The sequence below is a fragment of the Sminthopsis crassicaudata genome, chromosome 1, assembly GCF_048593235.1.
Source record: "Sminthopsis crassicaudata isolate SCR6 chromosome 1, ASM4859323v1, whole genome shotgun sequence".
NCBI classification, from domain to species: Eukaryota; Metazoa; Chordata; class Mammalia; order Dasyuromorphia; family Dasyuridae; genus Sminthopsis; species Sminthopsis crassicaudata.
In genome coordinates, this window is record NC_133617.1 from 632,817,433 (window position 1) to 632,839,720 (window position 22,288).

General features: G+C 33.1%; 1 protein-coding gene across 8 annotated transcripts in view; it reads right to left on the reverse strand.

The window, feature by feature from the left end:
• The window catches only part of RFX3 (regulatory factor X3), a 316,948-nt gene that overhangs the window by 177,855 nt on the left and 116,805 nt on the right, over positions 1-22,288 (reverse strand). For all 8 annotated transcript variants that reach the window (XR_012484828.1, XM_074282832.1, XM_074282831.1 and 5 more), the window contains one exon: positions 4,424-4,548. Coding sequence is in view for 7 of the 8 variants with exons in the window: in XM_074282832.1 (XP_074138933.1) it covers positions 4,424-4,548 (125 nt within the window). In the remaining variant the exon portion in view is untranslated. The remainder of the gene's footprint in view (positions 1-4,423; positions 4,549-22,288) is intronic.

Below are 22,288 nucleotides of genomic sequence, written 5' to 3' on the forward strand. Positions count from 1 at the left end.
GCTATTAATTCCTTATTATCAATTTTGTTCTTTCCTTTTTAAACTTCTTGACAGGAAAAAAAAGAAGAAAAATAAGGAATGAATAGTTAATGACGTTTTAACAGAGGTAAAAAATTGAGCTATAAGAGTAAGATAGGGAAAATTGAGGGAATAAAGACAAGCAAAGAGGAAACAAAATTATATATTTTAGAAAGTATCATGGTATGTCTAGAAAAATAAAGAATCAAACAGATATTAATTGAAGCAATTAATGAATGCTGCAAAGTTGTACATTCTGCAATTTTTGCATATTACTAAACAAAACCCATTAGGGATAGAAAGAGAAATTCTATGCAAAGTTATACCTAGGATTATTTTTACCAAGATCTACACAGGAAGTTTATGAAGGCTCTTATAGAAATATATACCTGGGAAAAATTAATTATGCATATAGGCTGTCCCATTATTAAAAATTAAAATAATACCCATAGGCTGTCTCAATATTAAAAATGAAAATACTACCCCCTAAGTTGATTTACTTATTTAGTACCATGCTGATAAAAATGCAAATCCATTCTTACTAATGAGAAAATACATCTTGGTCTTCACTTAAGAACTTCTCTTCATCAGGCAATTCAGGGGACAGAACAGTTTATACTCAAAAGGATGTTTCAGGAAGCATCTAAAGCTATCCTTAAGACCTGAGGAAAATCTCAAAGTGATCTATGAGAAGTATTTTGTAGTCCTGATCCTTCAGCTTTGGTTCTGATCCCTAAAATTTCCCAAGGAATTAGATAGAGAAGCAGGTCTTCCATTTTTCTTGGCCTGATAAAGTACCTGATAAAGATGTGCAAATAGTCAGAAACTGACCTACTGAAAATGACAAAAGTGAACAGTGCTTCTCTTTAGTAAGCTCTTCATCCCTTGGGCTATACCTAGAGGTTCTCTTATATAAGAGACTTATAGAGTGTATCTCATTTTACACAGAAAAGAAATGAGGACAAGGAAGATTGAACGACTTGCTTAACAACTTAAATTTAACCTGGCTCCTGACACCAAAAGTTTCTAACTGCTCTTTCCATGTTACACTGCCATCCCCTCATCCTTAGCAGCTCAATGTCCTCATGCAGTCCTTTGCTGAACTAAGCTCTCTAGTATGGCTGTTCATCTGGCTCTTTCATCTCTAGACCATCTTCCCTCATTTCCTAACCCTCCATTTACCTAACTTATCTTGATTTTTTAAGATTGGATTCTTTAAACCTAATCAAATTAATCACTACTAAAACATATGTTGTTATATTATATCTTAGAGAACAGGCAGGTGACTTTACCATTAGAGTTAAATTCTTGGTCTAATTATAAGCCAAAATGACAGCTGACCCATCTGTAGTAGTTTTAGTCACCTGGATTTGAGAGGTTTGTTTTTTTGTTTGTTTGTTTGTTTGTTTGTTTGTTTTTTTAAGAAACTGAGTAAGTAGTAATTCAGCATACTGCTTTCTTAAAAGTTTCTAGGTGTTCAGGATTCCAAAACACTTTAATTAGCAATAACAATGTAACAATATTGAATACACCAATAGAAAGCCCCTTCAGGTTTCTGAGTAGAGTAATGATATAATAAACATGGTGTCACTGGTATGAAAGATCAGAGGGGATATAGAAGCAAGTAAATTTCAAGTCAATTCTAAGAGAATCAGAATGTATGCAAAGAATCACTTGTAGATTCTGAAATTCAATAGAAGTTACTGACAATTTCTTGTATTTTGAAACTATTACTCTATGACTTGAAAATTCAAGGTGACAACTGTATATTAGCAATAGTAGGTATAGTATAAGGCCATAAGATACAAATAGACAGTTAATTTGCAATAGACATTTTACATGTATATGGGTACCTTTTGAAGTAATTAAGGTGATTAATATATGTTACTAGGGGAAAAAGGATTGCAAAATACAGTAGGAAATTTTTTTCAAAATTAAGACTGAAGAAAATTGCATAAAAAGCTAATTTCTAAAAAAAAAGTTCATATTAGCAGCATATGTGAAATATAATGAGAAGAGTCCTTTATTTTAATGAGAAACTATAGATGAGAATGGAACTGTACTAGCAATAACTGTGTTTCACATCCCTTTTCCTCCATTAAGATTGTCTCTAGCCAGGCATCATAATCTGAAAAAGGAGGAAGCGTTATCTAAATCTATGTAGTGGATCAAATTTAGATAATTAGCACTACTGTAGTCAATTTATTCTCAAATATATTGTAGTATAAGGAGATGGTATCAAATTCAAGTGGTAACAGGGGCTACTAAGCCATATATAAGTATCCCTAAACATTCACATATTGATTTAGAAAATCACATATTAACATAATGTACATACTATTGTATTTTAACTTATTTTGTTAAATATTTTCCAATCTCATTTATATCTAGTTTCAGAGACTAATCCATGTATGTGTTTGACATGTCTAGTATGCTAAATTAAGTTGAAATTACAACTCTGGGGGCAGCTAGGTGGTGCAGTGGATAGAGCACGAGCCTTGAATTCAGGAGGACCCGAGTTCAAATTTGGTCTCAGACACTTAACACTTCCTAGCTGTGTGACCCTGGGCAAGTCACTTAACCCCAGCCTCAGGGGGGAAAAAAAAGAAATTACAACTCTGACATTTAATAGTTATATGATCATGGGCAAATCAACTGACCTCTCTGAATGATGTTTTCTTTATCTATAAAATAGACATAATGATACCAATAAAAAAACTAGATGGGTTGTTAGAGGCTCAAATGAGATAATACATACTATCATTATGGAAACTGTAAAGTCAATTATTAACACTCTTTCTCCACTTCTTCATCTTTTGTTTCTTAAGTCAGGTGCCTACTACACTTATTTTGGTAGGTGAGGACAGTCATTCCATATTATAGCAGCAAAATGCAGTACAGAAAAAACATTTGAATTAAGGGTCTGAGTAGAATACTCAGTAACCAAAATAAAAATTGATTGTAATTTTTGAAAAAGAGAACAAAAGTGAAAAGTGAAGAAAGATTGATTAAGAATGATAAGCTAAAGGGTATATAACATCTGACAATTTGTTAGTAAAGGTGCATTTAATTGTTATCCTTTGCAAAAGATGAAAATGAAAGGGTTTTTTTTTCTCTTGTTATTTGGAATATTAAACAATATTCACACCTTTCTGAATTAGTTCAATATTATTTCCCTAACCTCCACTTTTTCTTTCAGTTTTGACATTAACAAGACACAATAAAACCATAAAAAAAGCTAAAGACCTTTAGTATTCTCAAGAAAGTCTTAAAGAAAGGTTCTTTATTAAAATTAAATAGGTATAAGACTTTAGTGGTTAAAAAAGCCCCAATCAAGTAAAAACAATGCTAATGCAACCTTTTGTCATTAAGTTAATTAAACATATGCTTCTTTGCTCTTTCCCTTCATTCCTATCAATAGGATAAGATGGTTCTGAGACTTTCATCAACTGGAGAAAAAAAACTATTTTCTCCAACTTTTGTTGATGAATTGTTTCAGTAGTCTATAACTCCATTTGGGGTTTTTGGGAAAGATACTAGAGTAGTATGCCATTTCCTTTTCCATTTCATTTTACAGATAAAGAACTGAGGGTGACTTGCACAAATTCATACAGCCATTAACTATCTGAGGATAGATTTGAACTTATGTCATTGTAACTTCAAGGCCTGGCATTCTATTATAAACATAGCATTAAATTATATTTACATATGCTACGATATTATATACAAATTAAAAATTCAAGTTGATACTATCTACATGGATTTTCCCATTTATTTCTTCAACATTACATACTAAAATATTAAAAAGCTATATGTAAAGCTGTTAATTTTTATAAATGACATTTTTTTTTGCCAGTACCTTGGAAAAAACTCAAATTGTCAAGACAAATAAAAGTTATAAAGTTAAAAAAGTAGCCTCACATTTAAAATAGTATGAATCAAATCTATACGCTTTTGAGATAAGATTTGTTTACATTAAATATCATTTGCCAACATAACAAACAAGGCCTCTTGCTAAGCACTGCACAAAACTGAGACAAAATCTTTGCTCACAAGCAATGTCCATCCATTCATATGCTAACTATCTAAAAAGAAAATTGCCCTACAATTTCAACAACTTCAACATTTCATGAATACAAAACGATTGAACATGTTTACAAAATCATCCTTTGAAAGAACAACTGCAACATATTTTTTAGTTTTTAAAAAGTTTCAGTGTTCCAAGATAAGAAATAAGCATGGATTAAGGAAAAAATCCTGGAGGCTATACCTGCTTCAGCACCAAATAAGGAAAGTCTACTCAGCTCTCAACTGCACTGATTTGGCAACCTTCTATTTCAAGATACATTACAGCAAGGCTACATGGATTAGCAGCATGGCTTGAGCAATGAAAAGCAACGTTTACCTGTTGCTGTACAGGTACTTGCTGTACTACTTGGGTGGGCACTGCTGCTTGGCCAGCCACAGATGTCTGTAAAGTCACTGTCGAACCTGTGTCCGACCCAGTCTCTGATGTCTGCATGATGGTTTCTAAAAAAAACAAAATCAGAAATGAGGTTGAAAACAACCTTCTTCATGAAACTGTCTTCTAATATTTAAAACATAATGCTTATCCACATTCTAACACTCCCCCAACATACACACACATACACACACGAACACACATAAAACAAAACAAACAAAAACAAAAACAAAACATTTTATCTCTCCAGATAGAAATGTGAAAAGCCATTTTCACTGGACAGATCATCACTCTGTAAAGAAATATAAAAAATACCCACTCCACCATTTTAAAATGTAATCTCTTCTTCTGGGTCTGAAGATTGTAAAATGAAAGCAAATCAAATAAACATTATCATTAATCTTAGCATACCTAATGCGATATAACACTATACTGAAGGCTGTGACTAAGAGATATTTCAAGATGTTCCTGTTAGTTTGAGTGTCCAATTCTCAGAGACAGCACTGAATCAAATCTAATGTAACCTGAAACAAATCACTCTTTATAGGGAGAGTTTTATGTTTTCGGAGTATCAGTGAAGGAATACAAATTGATAAATTAATGAAGCAAAAAGGTCATCCAACCAGGAATCTAGATTTAAGTCACAGTTATTTCAGTACTAGTGATGTGACCTTGAGTTGATCACATCACCTCTTTGTGTTTAATTTCCTTTTCTATAAAAGAAGGGAGTTATCATTTATCTCTAAGATCCCTTCAGGTTCTAAATCTATGGTCCTATGACTAAAATGTTTTTTCTTTACTGAAAAAAAACAAACAAAAAAACAACCCACCAAACCTCTTATGGATGACAGAACAAAGATATTGTACTATGTTTGTGTTTAAATTTTTTGAAAATTTTTGTAAATGTCAATTTTTAAATTTCATTTTAGAGGGAAAAATAGTCATAACCATTTTTTTATTTTTATAGTTTTTTATTTACAAGATATATATGTATGGGTAATTTTTCAGCATTGGCAGTTGTAAAATCTTTTGTTCCAATTTTTCCCCTCCTTCACCCCACTCTCTCCCCAGATGGCAGGTAGACCAATATATATTAAATATGTTAAAGTATAAATCATAACCATTTTAATAGCAATGCAAACAACCTCTCATGATTTACATGCTATAGTCTCACTTCTATAATATTTTTAGATTCTAATCTCTATTTTAAAGACAAAGAATTCAATTCATGAAATCAAATTCATAAATAAATCAAATTCTATAATTAGAAAGGTTTTTAAAAAGTTTAAAAAGCTCTGCTCTAAATGTAAGATCTTTATCCAGTAACCAACAAACTGGCAAATTATTGGAAGACCTCAAGTAGATAACTATTGATATTCTTATGATAAATGGACAAAAAGTAAGTTATAGTTAAAAGATGGCTCAGGTTCTAATTGGAAAAAACATAAAAAGGAAATACTAGAGTTGATTTCATGTCTCCCAAGGGTAACAAGAAACAGCAATTTCATGAAATAATCAGTCATTTTGTCTTAGAATAATCATAATAAATATAAGCAAAAATAATTGTGGGAAAGATAACAATATTATTTGTTAATTTGTGCTAGAGAGGATGAAGAGGGAAAAGAAATTTTATAAGATTCTACAAACCATGTTAACATGTATTTTGATACTCAGTAATTTTAATGAAAAGATAGGCAAAGGGCAACACAATGTTGGCAAAAAATGGCCTGGGTTTGAGGAAGAAGCCAAAGGATTGTAGACTACTTAGAATATACATCCCTTTATATTAAGAATATTTTGATTTATAAGCAACTGCTGTTTATAGCTAGCACTAAACCTCATTGTAAGAAAAAAAATTTTTTTTGGTCTGTATGGTTGATTGCATTGCTGTTGGGAAAACCTAGCAAGGAAATCCCTTCTACCATTGTAGGTTGGCAAGTCACCTTTAAATTATAGCCTTAGAGAGTACACAGAGATAGGAATGGAATATAAAGAGAATGACTAGCTAGTTATGACAGGAATCACAGCAAATTCTTCAAAGTGAAACTCAAGAAACAAGTGTAAGTGTGTGTGTGTGTGTGTGTGTGTGTGTGTATGTGTGTGTATGGTGTGATTTCTGTATTGTTTCATTAGTGATCATATATCTCAAGGATGGGAAGGACCGTTTGATCACTTTGGAAGAGCTTAATGTAACATTTACCCAAGTGATATCAACTACTCTCATCACCCCAAAATAGCTTTCAAACAATATGAGACTAATTTATTCCAGAAAATTAAAATGGATGAAAAATACCTATTGTCCAAACTACAACATATGCTTACCCTTTCATCTTTATAAGATGCTCAAAGTGAGAGATGCATATTTTAAAGGTATCATTTTTTTTAAATAAAGGAAAATAGCCAATCTTCCACAAATATTCCTCTGAAGTAAATCATATATAGTCACAATTTAGTAAGAAATAAAAAAAAAAGTAAGACCCTAGAAATTTGTTGTTTGTTCATTTTAATACTCATTTGACTCAGGATAGCAAAAACTGAGCTTTAAAAGCTCTCTCTTTAAAATTGTATAATACTACTTGATAAGTAAAACCACAGAGGCAATTTTGTTGGAGGATTATGGGGTTCTTAACAATAAGGCATAAAAGACAGAAATCTATGCAGAATTTTCTTGCTAAGTTTCAAATGGAGAGATTCCCCCACGTAGATTTTTTAGATGCTTCCAGAAATAATTTTGAGTAATTTTGTACTGAATGAATCCAAGTACCAGTGCTTATACATTACAGTGGTTTCTCAATAAGATCTATGGTTTCTTAAGGACTTCAACCACAACAATATATATAGGGGGAAAAAAAATGTAAAATGCAGTGGGAAGATCAGTCCACTGAGTTGGTATATAGATATCTACATTTGTTCAAAAAGCATTTATAAATTACCTACTTACGAAAACAACTATGCTGGGTGCTGGGGGCACAAAGACAGAAACATAACAGTTTCTATCCTCAAAAAGCAAACATTTGCTTGGTCATATTGATATCTCAGCTAGATACTAAACACGGTTTATAAATTGGGTTCAGAGTTGACTAAAAGGAAGAGAATGTCCTCGGTTGCATTTGAAGAATTATGCAGTCTTTGGTCTATTTCTAACTATTCTCCATTTTTAATCCAAATGTTCTCCAATGTATGGATACAAATCATTGAATAGCCTTTTTTTTTTTTTTTTTGTAGAGTGAAAACTGTAGTTTATCCAAGGAACAATGATGAGACATGAAGCAAGAGAAGGCAGAGGGCATATTTCTAATTACTATCTTAGGGGAAAAAGTCATGTAAAAGTTATCATTTAAAATTATCTGATCTGAAAAAATGGACCACCTATGTGACAAGAGTGAAGAATACTAGTATAATCCAACATTTATACTACAAAATTTACATTACTCTTAACCTGGGGTCCATAAACTTGATTTTAAAATATTTTATAATTATTTTAATATAATTAGTTTCTCTTGTAACTCTACACATTTTATCGATTTAAAAATTTTATTTTGAAAAGGTTCATCACTTTGACCAGACCTTTTTCACCAGAACCTTTTGTTCATGACAAAAAAAAAAAAAAAAATTGATAAGAAACCTCTTCTCTAAAGAAAGATCTCCCAATTTTTGGGAGGATCTCTCTAAGGAGTTTTTATGGGAGGACATAGAATGAGGATGCATACATTATTTACACTAACGGGGAAATCATACATCAATGATATCATAAATTCATTGAAGTTAAAGTATTTATTCATATTTATTCTTTAAAAAAAATCCTGAATAGAGCTTTCTTTGACCTACTCCACTTTTGAAAAACTGATCTTTGTTATTTCTTGCTGCTGCCAGAGATGAAAAATCTAGTCATAAAAGAGGTTTATGGCTAGAGAATGAGGAGACCAAAACAGAAATACTGGATATGAACTTCATGTGAGCTTCCTGTAACTCTCTTTTCCATAATTCTCTCTCTATGATGATCCCCATTGTCTTGGTCCACTTGAGATATGGAGGGAAGCCAATCACACTGTTCCTCATTCAAGTTGGCAGCAGTAGTGGCAACATTCAAGTAGCAGTTGGTGAGTTTCCAGAAATAAAGTTACTTGAATAAAAAGTTCTCCTCTTATTTCCCTCACTACTGGTTGGCAACTTTATTTAGGCACTAGCAAAATTTTTTCCCAACCTCACCAACTAGCCTGTAGCCACTTGACAGAATCTTCTGACCCCTGCATACTAGGTTTCATGCCATATATGTATATTTTAGAAATAAAAATTCTACAATCCGAAATTTAAAGATATATCACTAAAAACACTTATACTAAGTCCCCTAATTCTACTAGTAGATATGACTCTACTGAAGATTACTATTTTAACTGGATGTTTGCTTCTAGATCTCAAAATTGAAAATTGACAAGCTGACACAAAATCATAATTCTTAAACAATTATGGATAACTTTAAATGAAAAAGTTATATACATAACAAGACCATCAGAAATGTTTTAAGTTTCAACTTGCAAAATCTGAATTTCAGAACTTCATGATCAGTCTGATATCTAAATAAGAATTCCCTGTATAACATACCTAACCATTGATCATCTAGCCTTTGCTTGGAGATCTAAGGTGAATGGAATGCTACTATCTGCTGAGGCAAACAACTCTACCTTTAGACTTCTGATTCTTAGATTGCTTTTTCTTATTTCAAACTTTGTTTTAATTATTTTAACTACTACCTAATGCTCCTAATTCTCTCAAGATCATGAATCATGAATCTAGTCCTCTTTAGGATAAAGAGCCTGAGCCTCAGAGAGCCAGAGACAATGGATGGCTTACATGGAAAGGGACTTAGATTCAGTGGTGACATAGTGATTCAGGAAACTAGAGGAACTAGAGAGTCTGCATCAGAGATGTTCTGGTTCTCTTCAAATGACTCAAATGGCCAACCAACATGGGTTATACTCCCTTATACCACTTGATACACATCCTTTGCTCACTATTATTTCCAGATTGTCTTATGTTGCTGTTATTGCAAGCTCTCATTATGTGAAATTCATTTGATCCAACTCCATAATGTTATCCAGATCCTTGTTGCTATGATGTATTAGCTTTCAAATCACCATTCTCTTTTCTAATAGAGTTCATTGCTGACTTTAAACCTTCCTCAAAACCATTCTTCTTACTACCATACTTGGATTTGTCAGTTGTATACATTTTGATTTTTATTCAAATGCTCTAAAATTAAGGCTTATTAATCTCCTTAATTCCCAAGACTTGCAACTTCATTTTACTTCAGCTGTCTCCAAGGGTGGTCATATCTTAGATCCCACTATCAATCATAACTAGGCCTTCTTGGTGATTTTCAACTGTAAAATTCTCATGTTCTGATAATAATCCCTTTTCTTTACTCTCTTCCTCTACCTTTTCTTGAAATTATTCTTTTTTTTCTCTCTGTGATCTCTACTCACTCTGGCACTCTGCTCTTGGTTCATTTTTTTTCTCTTCAAAATAACAGGATTATGTGGGTCACTACTATGACCTCTCCCTCTCTCTTGCTGGTGACTGACACTGGATTAAGTTATATGACTATGTCATCTGGGTCCATAGATTCATGTCATCTAATCTCAACTGGTCCATTGACTTCTGTGTAGCAATCCTTCTTTATTTCAAACCTTTAATAATCCCCACAACATTGTTTCAAATCTCTTCCCTCTCCTCAAATCCCAGATGTCTTCCCTATCTCGTCCTTTCAAAGAATTCACTCTGAGTTCTCTGATCTCCCTTAATCTACATCTTACAAACTTTCAACATCATCACCCATTCTATCTTTTCTCTAGTCACTGAGTGTAACGTGCTCTCCTGGCAGTTACAATTACTAGTCTGTCCTAGACCCACCAGAGTACCTTTGACCACTGTCCTTTGCAGTGTGAACTCTACCCGGCTCGCCTCCTCTGAGGCCTTCTAAGGTCTCTGGCCACAATCTCTTGAATCAATAGCTTAATAACCGGTAGCGCACTCAAGAACAACCACGTGTAATCTTAAAAGCCTTTATTATACCTCCTCACATAATGACCTAACTGATGCCCTGACTTGTTGGTTCCCGAGTGAACACCTGGTCAGAAGACCCATGTGTTCACTACCAAAACCCTTACCTCTTTTGGCTACCCATCTTGGCTTGGCCACCCAGGCTAGGAAGCCAGGGTCAAGAGCACCAGGTTAAAGAGGGCGGTTGCTGCCTGCAGTGGGCTTACATAGGGCCTGTGAGGTCACACACACAGCCAATCAGCGAGAGAGTCACCCATTACGAAGCTATCTCAATATGGCCAGGATCCCGCCCAAGGGCAGTCCTAATATCCACAGAAATTATTTCCGGGCCTCAATCTCCCGATGCACTGTGTCCTCCCATTTAAAGGGCCCTTACAACTGAGGATAAGGTTCAGTGCCTTTTCAAGGCCAACTCCTTTGATGTGTTCACAATCCCTTACTCTTTCAGGAACTGACCCCATCAATTCCTTCCTTCTCATTACTCATTTTCAACCTCTCTTTTTCTCTTAGCTTCTTTCTTTTACCTAGGTATCCCCTATCCCTATAAAAACCTTTACTTAACTGCCAATTCCTCAAGCTATGCTTCCATCTTTCTCTTTATGCTGCCAAATTCCTAGAAAGAATCACCCACTCTCATTGCCTGTATTTCTACCACCTACTCACTTTTCAACTTTAATCAGGCTTCCCATTCCACCAATTCCCAGAAATTTCTTTTCAAGGTTACCACTGATTTCTTAACTGTTAAAGGTTTTTCTCAGACTTTATCCTACTTTCCTACTCTGTAACTTCTAACAGTTTACTGACCACCATCCTCTTTTTGAATATTTGGCTTTTGGCTTTTTTGTTTTTCCTGCTAACCCTGGTACCATTCTCAGTCTTCTTGGCTAGTTTGTTATTCACTCCTTATATCTTAAATATTGGTATTTCTCTAGGCTCTGCCTGTGTGTGTGTGTGTGTGTGTGTGTGTGTGTGTGTGTGTGTGTGTGTGGGTGTGTGGGTGTGTGAGATTCCCAGATCTATAGAACTCCAATATCTCCCCTGAACTCTAGGCTTACATCATAAACTTTAGACGGGATATTTTCACTTTAGGTGGACAATTCCACACTAAATATGGAATGTATAATCTTTTCCTCAGAACTCACCTCTCTTCCAAATTTCTTGATTTTTGTTAAGGGAAGTTATTATTCCAGGCACTCAAAAGCCTCAGAGCTTTTTTTCTTTTTCATTCACACCATTATCCAATCAGTTGCCAGGTTCCCAAGTCTATCTTTGGAGAGTTCTCATATTCATCACACCTATACAAATTACCATACCAATCATCTCTTGTCTGAACTATTGTAATAGTACGCCAATTGATTTTTCCTTTTCTAGTTTTTCCTTCTCCAGTTTCCTTGCCACTTAGTTGCTAAAATGACTTTGGAAAGGTACATTGGAACCAGTTGTGAAGGTCTTTAAAGACAATTTAAGTCTTGAGGCAATAGGGAGGGATTGGAGGGTTTGTTGAGTAAGGGAGTGACATGGAAGATTACTTTGGAACCCTTGTAGAGGAAGGTTTAGAGAAAAGCAAAAAGGAAGTCCTCTTATAGCCCATATATGTCTTTTATAGAGTAGGATCAAATATGAAAAATTAAATTAGGTGCATTAGAACTTGTAGTAGTAGGAAACATCCTTTCAAGGATGACAAGGCTCACAAATTATAGCCTAGGGAATACAGATCAAAGAATTTAGAAGTGGAAGGGATTTACAAATGATCTAGTTCCGCCCCCTTAATTTTCCATCTGAACAAACTCAAAGGTAAAATGAATTGCCTAGGATCACACAGGTATAACAAATAGCAAGCCCAGGATGTGAATGCAAATCTCTTAATTCTAAACCCAATGGTCTATATATTTAGAAGATAATACATTTTGGAATATAAATCTAAAACATTTGCTTAGTATTTCTAAAAAGATAAACATCTTATCTGCCATACTGAAGTTGTAACTGTTCCCCTTTCTAAATGAAACTGCAATAAAACCCATAAGCACTTTGCCAGAGGCATTTTCATTGATTAATTCCATGCACTGATTTAAAACAGCAGATCACAATTAAAATGTTAAAGCATGTTTAGGGAATATAACCCCACTGCCAATTTCCACTAAACAGATCATTTAATCCCAATGGTTTAAAATGGGTATATTCAAAGGCTTTTTTTTCCCCTCAGCATTTCTGTAATGCATGGTTCACCCATAGGAAATTAATGTCTTAGTGTGTTAACAGGTTTCTTATTAGAGATAACATGCAATGGTTTGTATCTATATTTTAGATGTTCCTATTCATCCAGCAGTTGTTTCTGAGGCCTTGTTTATGTTTGGGAGTAATTTAGTTAGTTTACTTCCTGCACAGTACTCCTTTTCAAGTGATATTTGTTTATCAGTCACAAATACAGCCACACTAATCCATTTTGATAAGCTAAATAAACCCCTGCAGTTTGTCAGTGATGTAGCCCATATGTAAATGAACTGTATATTATTGCAGGAGAGACATGCACAATTTCAGTCTAGTCATCCTTGCCTAATGTGGCTGTCAGGTGTGTCACGAGCAACAGATGCTTGTTTGACAAAGGACCTTTTTATTCTGGCTAATTAAGCAGTTGGACACACCCGCCTGTTAATGGTTCTGCTTTGTACAGCTAGCTCTGGCTGAATCATGTGAATCTACAGCTAAATAGGCCACATTTTGAAAGAAGGCTAATTAACCCCTCCAAGAAGGAAAAAAAAATTGCACAAACCCAGCTGCTGAATACAAGATTAGCGTTTCTTCAATTTGATGGGCAAAACCTAGGCAAAGCAACTGTGTTTGGAACAAACATGCTTTACTTCAAGTTTTGAGGCATTCACATGTTCTTTGTTAAACTTCCTGAAGATTATTTAATACACTCCAATTCACAGTAGGGTTCCTATTGCCACACACAATGTACATGCCAGACTAAATGGTTTAATAGTCTGACCTAATCAATTACCTATCAAATAGAGCTGCATAAATGAACTAAGTTAAAAAAAAATAGGTATCTATTTAATTTTTATTGGAGTCTTTCATCCTGAACTAATTTGCTCTCCTAAATGGCAAAGTTTGCAAAGTTTGGTTTCACTATATACATTTTATTGTCTCACACTTTAGAATGTAACAAGTTTTAATTCAACATGGAGAAAAAAAGCCTGTAATTTACTTTAATGCAATAGGCAATTTTCTTTCTCCTTCTAGAAAGACAAAAGAAGCTAGATCAGAACTCAAAATGAGCTAGTCATCTAATTAAACTTAGTATGATAGCAATTTAATTGACAAGTAAGGATGCCAATCTAGATTTTGAACATGCTTTAAAAACTTATTTACAATAGAATTAAGAACCCTACTCAGTGGAATTGCAAAATTGAACCTAATAACTAAAAATTCTTCATAACAATGGCAACTCCCTCCTTCTCCCCAAAAGAAATAACTATTTGCTGTGCAATCTCACATAGGCAGAGATCCATACTTATTACAACTGAAGGACAGTATCCACAACCTTTTATTCCTTATATACTAGTTTAAGCACCTACATTCTTGATGAGAGAAGCAAGAAATTTTCTTCTCAAGCTGTTTCCTAGGAAATATATATGTACATATATATATATATATATATATATATATATATATATGCATGTATTTTTAAAAACTACTTTAATTTAGTGCATAATGCCCACAGCAACTGTTAGCTCTATTTTTCTTAAAATTATATAACCAAAATGAAAAATGTTGGAGAATTTGTTTTCTCATGACATTTAATTTTATGAATATAAAGTTGCTGGAGTTGAATATATTTGTGTTTGAAAGAAAGAAGAGAAGAATACTTTCACATTAACAGCTGGACATAATGGAACCTCAACATCAAAAACTGCAATTTTTTTCAACATATTAGAAAATGTTAATATAACATTATAATCAGGAGGGTCATCATATATTGTTTATAGTTTTTATTTTTTTTAAACAATATTGTACCACCTTACATTGGCCAGTAATTTATCTGTAATCTGATTTAAAGATAGGCCATTTACAAATAAAACAAGATGTGGTCTTATTTGAAACCCAACTTACTATAAAGTTTACTGATTGCAAGGTGCTTTTGCACCTTTTCGCATTCAGTGGTAGGGGGGGGATAGAAGGAAAAGGAATTAGTAGAATAAATTGAAGTATTTAAAAGGAATTTTTATTTTTCTTTAAAAATCTCTGCTACTTTATTTAGTTTTTATTTAGTTTAGTTTTTAATGTTCTAATTCTCATGATTTTATAAAATAAATCTATTGTACCAAACTGATTTGTAAGAAAAATGACTGAATGATAATGGTGTAGATTGTTCAGCAGTCACCTTCCTGAGATAACTGATGACAGTGATTAATGCTGGTGATGATTAATCTGTGTACTGGTAACATATACAGGTTGCCTGGGTAACTTTTTTACATTTCTAAACAAAGGTTTTCTTTTTCCTTTTTAAAAAAGCCAATTCTTTTCTTAATCAGAGCAGATTATGAAAGTCTTTCTTTCATGAGAAAAATTAAATTATGTTAACAGTTTTCATCTTAAAGGCTTAATTCATTAAAAATAAAAGCAATCTGTTAACACATAACTCAAGCCACATTTTATTTAGAAAAAGCAAACAGCTGAAATTGTATAACAGATATATGATGATTTATTTAAATCCTTTTCTTAGTTCCAAAGAAAATTTGAATCAGTCACATAAATAGTGTCTGGGGAGCAATCACTATGGAAATACCTCTTGATCATAATATCCTTATCCTATACTTTTTTCCTCTTTAGATAGATTAAAAGATATTATTATACTTAAATAATTTTACATTAAAAGTTAGTGCAACACATGGCCAAAAAACCCCACAACAAATCTAATACTGTCATATAATTTTAACTATCTTTGTGTCCTTAATGCCTGTTACTATACCTTAAACTCAGTAAGCACTTTATACCTGTTGAATAAATGAATGGATAAATGAAAATCAATATAAACTAAATAATAGTATTATTAGATGTGTCCAGAACTATTTGATTTATAAGACCCCAAGAATATTGTGTTGATTGGTGAGCCTATGTTAATTTGAAGGGTTTCTTCAGGTGGCTGTCACAGGGCACTCTCTTATGTATGTTTTACCAGGGACTTAGATTAAGGCAAAACTGTCATATCTACAAATTTGTGTATGAAAAATCTGGAAGTAAAAGCTATTATAACATGAAAAAATCAGGATCAGGAGCCAGGAATGCTGGGTTGAAGGTAATGAAATAAAAAATGTGTGACAAATGCAAAATCTTGTACTTGGGTTAAAAAAAAATACTATAAAGAGTAGGTTTCAGCTATAAGACCCTTGAATTTAATTTAATCAATAAACAAGTATTTATTAAGCACTTGATGTGCTAGGTACTGTGCTGAGTATACAAACAGTTAAATAATTACTATATAAACACAACAAATTATTCTACAGGGTAAACTATACCATTCTATAATATAGGATAGATAAGTACTTTTATAATTATCTACAGAAGATAATAGCAATTGCACACATGAACAAAAACTGAGTACCTATGAGTACCTATCTAATAAGAAGTACTGTATTAGTCACTAAGAAAAATAGAAACAAATAGAAAGTTGTGTCAGTTGGGAAGGAGACCAAAGTATCATATATGCTTTTCTGCTCTCTCTTCCTTCTAAGGGTTTTTCCCCCTCCCTCTTTTAGAGATGGTTGCTTTCACTACTCCATCTCAAAGCAGTTTCAACAAAATCCAAGGGCATTCTTTCTTATCCCACCTATAGGCAGCAATACCTCTTTTCCCAATGCTTTTAAGCTACGGATGAGCAGTTTTCCAGCAATACAGATATTCAAAGCAAATGACTATTAAGACTTCTTTCACTTTTTCTTTTCCTCCCAGTTGAGTCATTTTCTAACCATGTTTAACTCTTCATGACCCCCTTTGGGATTTTCTTGGCAAAGATAATGAAATAATTTGCAATTTCCTCCATCAGCTTATTTTACAGATGAGGAAACTGAGGCAGAGTTAAATAACTTGCCCAGGGTCACACAGCTAGCAAGTGTCTGAGGCTGAATTTGAACTCATGAAGATGAGTCTTCTTGATTCCAAATGAAATACTCTCTCCATTAGGTCATATAGCTGTCCTAGTCCCTTAGTCCTGACTCAGAACTCCACCCTAAACCCAAAGTATCTTTTTCCTGCACTCGGTATTATCTGGAAAACAAACTAGCATTTTTTAAAAGACCATGAGCAACTATTATGTTATGTGCTAGGAGGGGCAATGCAAAGAGAAAACTCTTTGGGGATGTAATATGGGAAGAGCAGATGCTAGACCCAGAATAGCTGGAAATTGTGTATTCCTGAAAGAGCAAAAAACAAAGATCATGGTTTTCTTACAATTATTATGAGTTTTTATTAGCTTCATGGAAGGTGAAGACAGTAAGACAAATTTCCACATTTTTTTTTTTTACACCTATCATAATAAAAACTCTATATCCCTATTTTTCTAATCTTTTCCAAATGGACATTTTCTAACTTCTTCCCTATTTTCTTTATCCTATTTCTTCTTTTCCTTCTTTATAAAGGCAACAACTATCATAGGCTTAGAATTAGAAGGCACAGACAAACCTTCATAATTTAAAATTTTTAATATTTTTACTTTCCCCATTACATGTAACACATTTTTACATCCGTTTTTAAAACTTTGAGTTTTAGATTCTCTTCTTTCCTCTTCACTTCTATCCTTCCCCCATTAAAAAGGCACATGTAAAATTATGCAAAACATTTCCATAAAATTCATTCAACCTTCACATTTTACAGATGAGAGGAGATTTGATTAAGTTTACACAGGTAGAGGTCCCGTTGACACCAAATATAGCACTCTTATCATACCATCAAGGACGACAAAGATGTTTGCTCTTTCCCACAGTCAATATTCCCTTACTTACAATGTTTCTATGCATGGGTTGTGTCCCATGTTTACAATACATTCTCTTCTCAGTTCCAACTCCCAGAATCTGTAGCCACCTTCAATTCTCAGTCCAAAGACCCCATCATATTGAGTCCTTTCTTAGTCTCTCCATCTGCTAGTCACAATCCATGCCAAGCTAAATTACCTTGTAATTTACTTTACAAATATTTTTACATTTACAACAAAACATGTTGGTTCCCCTGATGGAATTTTTTTTTTCAAGTCAATATCCCATTTTGTTTTCAGTCTTTGTATCTCTGGTGCCTACAAAACTGCCTGGTACACAACACATACTTAATAAATATCTGTTAATTATCTAATTTATTTCGACCCTCTAATCCAGTGACATGAGATCATAAGGTCACAGATTGCAGTTGAAAGGAGCCTTGTACAGACCTTTGAATACACACCTTCTTATTTTATAAATGACGCAACTGAGGCATAGAGAAGTTAAATGTGCTCAAGAGATTACCACATTTATTTGAAATAAATAATATGTAATTATCAATATCTGTAGACTAACATTATCTCATACTATCCCATACTATTAATAAGTTGTACTTTAAAGAAACTCATTATTACTCTCACCATCAACAATTTATTTGATTAAATGTTGTAAACATGAATATAATTTGCATTTCACCTTACAGAACTCTTATAGAACTCAGAATACTGACTGTAAAGAAAACTTCTTGCCATGAAAGATTTCTTAGACTTTAATTGCAAAATTAGAATTGCCATGAGGGAAGGAGGATTAGCTCTAAGATGGAATGAAAATCACACTAAATAATTATATGAACTTTTAATAATCACACACAAAGAAAAAATATCATTTTCTGCAAATATTTGAAGCTGCTCAGCAAATATAAATATTATGGGAAAACATAAAATATTATTCCCTTGGGGAATGCCACATCAAAAAGGGAGACAAATCCTGCATTTAAATTCATTTCATATTGATGCATTATCATTCATAAATTCATATTCTTTGGACCCAATACCATACATACCCCCTTTAAAAACTTGCTTGTTATGTTTTGGATTTTTTCAGGGGTCTCTTCTTTACAACTCTTAATTGTTTATCTAACAGTCCTTATACTAAGGTGGTTAATAGTAATTTTAAATTTTCTACAATTGAAAGTGTTCATTTTTTTTTTTTGCCAAATTTCTCCAAAAGCTGGTCTGTACTATCAACAATCCCCATATCATATCCTCTCCCAAATGGCCATAGTCCTTGAAATCTGCCTTTTGCCACCACTCACCAAAATGATTCTGATATTTATTCAACTTCTCATAGAATCTCTATGTCATGATGCAAGACATTCCCCCTAAAATCCAACACTGAATTTTCATGGTTATAATTATACCACACTAACCTTTCCCCTTCTACTTCCTTTTTCTCTTTCCTAACTTTGCTGTAGAGGAACAAACTAATTTTACTCCCAGGTGATTTTTCTACTCCATTATTTCCTAATCATCTAATGTTGGAGCTGGTCATAAGGGAATATTGTTCTTTAGTCATATTGGTCTTTCAGTTGTGTCTAATTCTTCTTGATTCCATAGAAGATTTTCTCGGCAAAGATACTAGAGTGATTTGTTATGTTCTTCTCTAGATCATTTTACAGATGAGGAAATTGAAGGGCTAAGTGACTTGACAAAGGTCATACAGCTAGAAAATATAAGATGCCATATTTGAACTCAGGAAGATGAGTCTTTCTGACTTCAGGTACAGCCATCTTATCCAATCCATCACCTGGTTGATCATATGGGAGTATAAAGAGAAGGAAATGAGAAAAGCAGCAGGCCTAAGTTGAGGAATAGGGATCACAGCTTAATAACAACAGGCTACATAGAGATTAGTAAATAAAAATACACATACAATTAATGTAATGTATAATATAAAATAAGTGTAAAATATAAAATAATTAAAGGGTTTCTAAAAGGTGAAAGGTTTCCAAGATATTTTTTGTCAGACAGGTGAATCTGCTAAAATTTATGGAAATTTGGAAGATGTTAAGTAATATGTCTATTTGGGATAACAATTAGACTACACTACATATTCTGTGGTCATTTGATATACATATAAAAACATACATACATTATACATACCTATATGATACATAATGTGTAAACACAATACATATACATATATGTAATTACATACATCTATAATATGCATTTAATTTCTTAATTTATTATTTTTAAAAGAATTGTACATGGGGATCAGGTATGGTATAGTTATTTGTCAATGTAAATAGCTGGGTGTGTTGTGCTCAGTATTTTATACTGTATCATCTCTGTGGGTAACCAGTAGTGTGCATTCTGCCTAACAGAGTTTACAAAGAAATAAAGAACAACAACAACAAAAAAAAATTCCTTGTTTGTTGGGGGTTATGGATAGGATAAGGATAGGAGTGGGAAGAAGGGAGAGGGAAACAAAATTCAACATAATAGTAATTTGGCACTAAAATAAAAAGAAAAATTTTGAATTTTTACTTGCAGCAAATAAGTATAATTTGGGATTGTAAGATGGAAATCTTTTCAATGTTAATGGTTTGTGTTTAAAAAAAACAGCCTTTAAAAGATGCACTTTTCATTGTCAGATAGCATGAGATGCTCATAGCTATAATCAGTTTTACATGGCAGGTTTACAAGCTTTCCAGAACTTGTACTATTTATCCATGTTAAAACATTTTTGCAATTATCTCTGTATATCATGTTATACTCATTTTGTCTTCCTTTTAAATGAACTTTAAGTAGTTTTTGTAGGAATAACTGTAAATCCTGAACCAAATATATTGTTTTTCTCTCTGATTAGTCATCAGACTCATATTTGGATTTTCTACAGAACACAAGTTGTTCACAACTAATTTACAAAGAAGCAATACAAGAAGCAATACTTCTTCAGTATTGAAGGTTATTACAACAAGGTAAAAACAGATGCTTTAACTGGTATACAATTTTATCTCTTTTGCAGCCACTCATATAAGTAATATGAATGATCTCCTACTAGTGCAGAAAAATAAGCTCATCCTTCTATGTCAAAAAAACACATAAAGCATAAAAAATATGAGCAGGCTATATTCTATGATCCCATGGTGTTACTTTCACCTATGCCAAGTTCACAAGTCACTTCTAAACTTCATACTTCTCTCTTACTTTCCTAATGAGGCTTCCTTAACACTGAATAGCAGATTATCAGTAGTAAAAAAAATAAGAGGAATCTGTGAAAAATAAATTAATGTATGTTTTTATATCTATACAAGTGAGAGTGGGTTGCTCAAACAACTAGAATGAGCTTACTTTTTTGAGGAGAAAAGTGATAAGCCTTTTATGTGTCACTTCTCATGTTAAAAAACTGATTTCTGCTCTACTGATTCTAATCATCATTCTATATACAACATGGTCATTAACAATTTTCAAAATGTTATTTTCAAATATTTTTAGGCTAATAGACAAAAATATTTTGAACCAACTGGACAAAATCAGAGTAGGTAGCTATTATCATTTTACTCATCTTTTTCAATGAGGTTTGGATAAAAACAGTAATGAATAAGTTGATATTCTGCTATAAGTTGTTTGTTTTTTTTTAAAGTTCTGTAGACTATTGAACAGGTAGGGAAATACCTTGTTTTTACAAGTGAATAAAACTATCAGTATATAAGTTTCTATTCAGTAGGCTTAGTAAAAACATTTGGCAATGCAATTCTAGTAGCAAATAGAATGACAGAAATCCTATGTACCACAAGATTGTGCTTTTCTTTGCTAAGTCTCCACTTTTTGAAAGTTTTTGGTTTCATGAAACTTAAGAGATTATGAGCATTTTGTATGAGGGCCAATAGTATTTGAAAAGGTTGGTTTTTATATTTCTAGATCAGTGTTAAATCCAGCCAATTGTAAGCGATAGTTTAGTCTGTAATAAAGGTCTAATTTCAGTGGAGTTTACTGGTTGAATTTTCTAGTATATTTTATGGTCTGCATTTGGAGATTATGTCTTACTAGGTTTTTGGTAGGTGGTTAGTTTTTATAACTTGTATTAATGAGTTGACATTTTCTTTTACTTTGCATTACAAGCGTGGGTCGGTCATTTGGTGATACATTAACATTATAAATCTGTCTCTGTGTCTGAGGCTGGATTTGAACTCAGGTTTTTCTGAATACTGGCCCGGCATTCTATCCACTGTGCCATCTATATGGCCAATATTTAATTTTTAAATCTTCAAAAAGAATTATTTTTGACTCATTTAATTATTCTTTGCCTCATTTCTTTCTTACCTAGCCTTAATCACTGATTGGATAATGGCCTCAGTCAAAAGATCAAGGTTTTCCACTGTATCTTGGGCCATCTCCACTTGTCCTGACCTATATATGGCCACTGGACTCAGATGGCTCTGGCAGAGAAAATGAGATTGCCGATCTTGCATATGATTCAAAAGATCTTAAGATTTCATATCTCATACCTTGCAAATTGGGAAAGATTGAAAAATGCAATAAACATTTATAGAATAGTGCCTACTCTATTGTCAGAAATTGAAATGCTTTACAAACATATAATTTGATCCTTATAAAATCCCTGCAACCTAAGTCCTTTTATTATTTGCAGTTTTAAGAGTTGAAGAACCTGAGGCAAATAGAGGTTAAGTGATTTGCTCAGGGTTACATAGCTACAAAGTGTCTGGAGCTAAATTTGAATTCAGATCTTTCTGACTCCTAGTCCAGTGCTC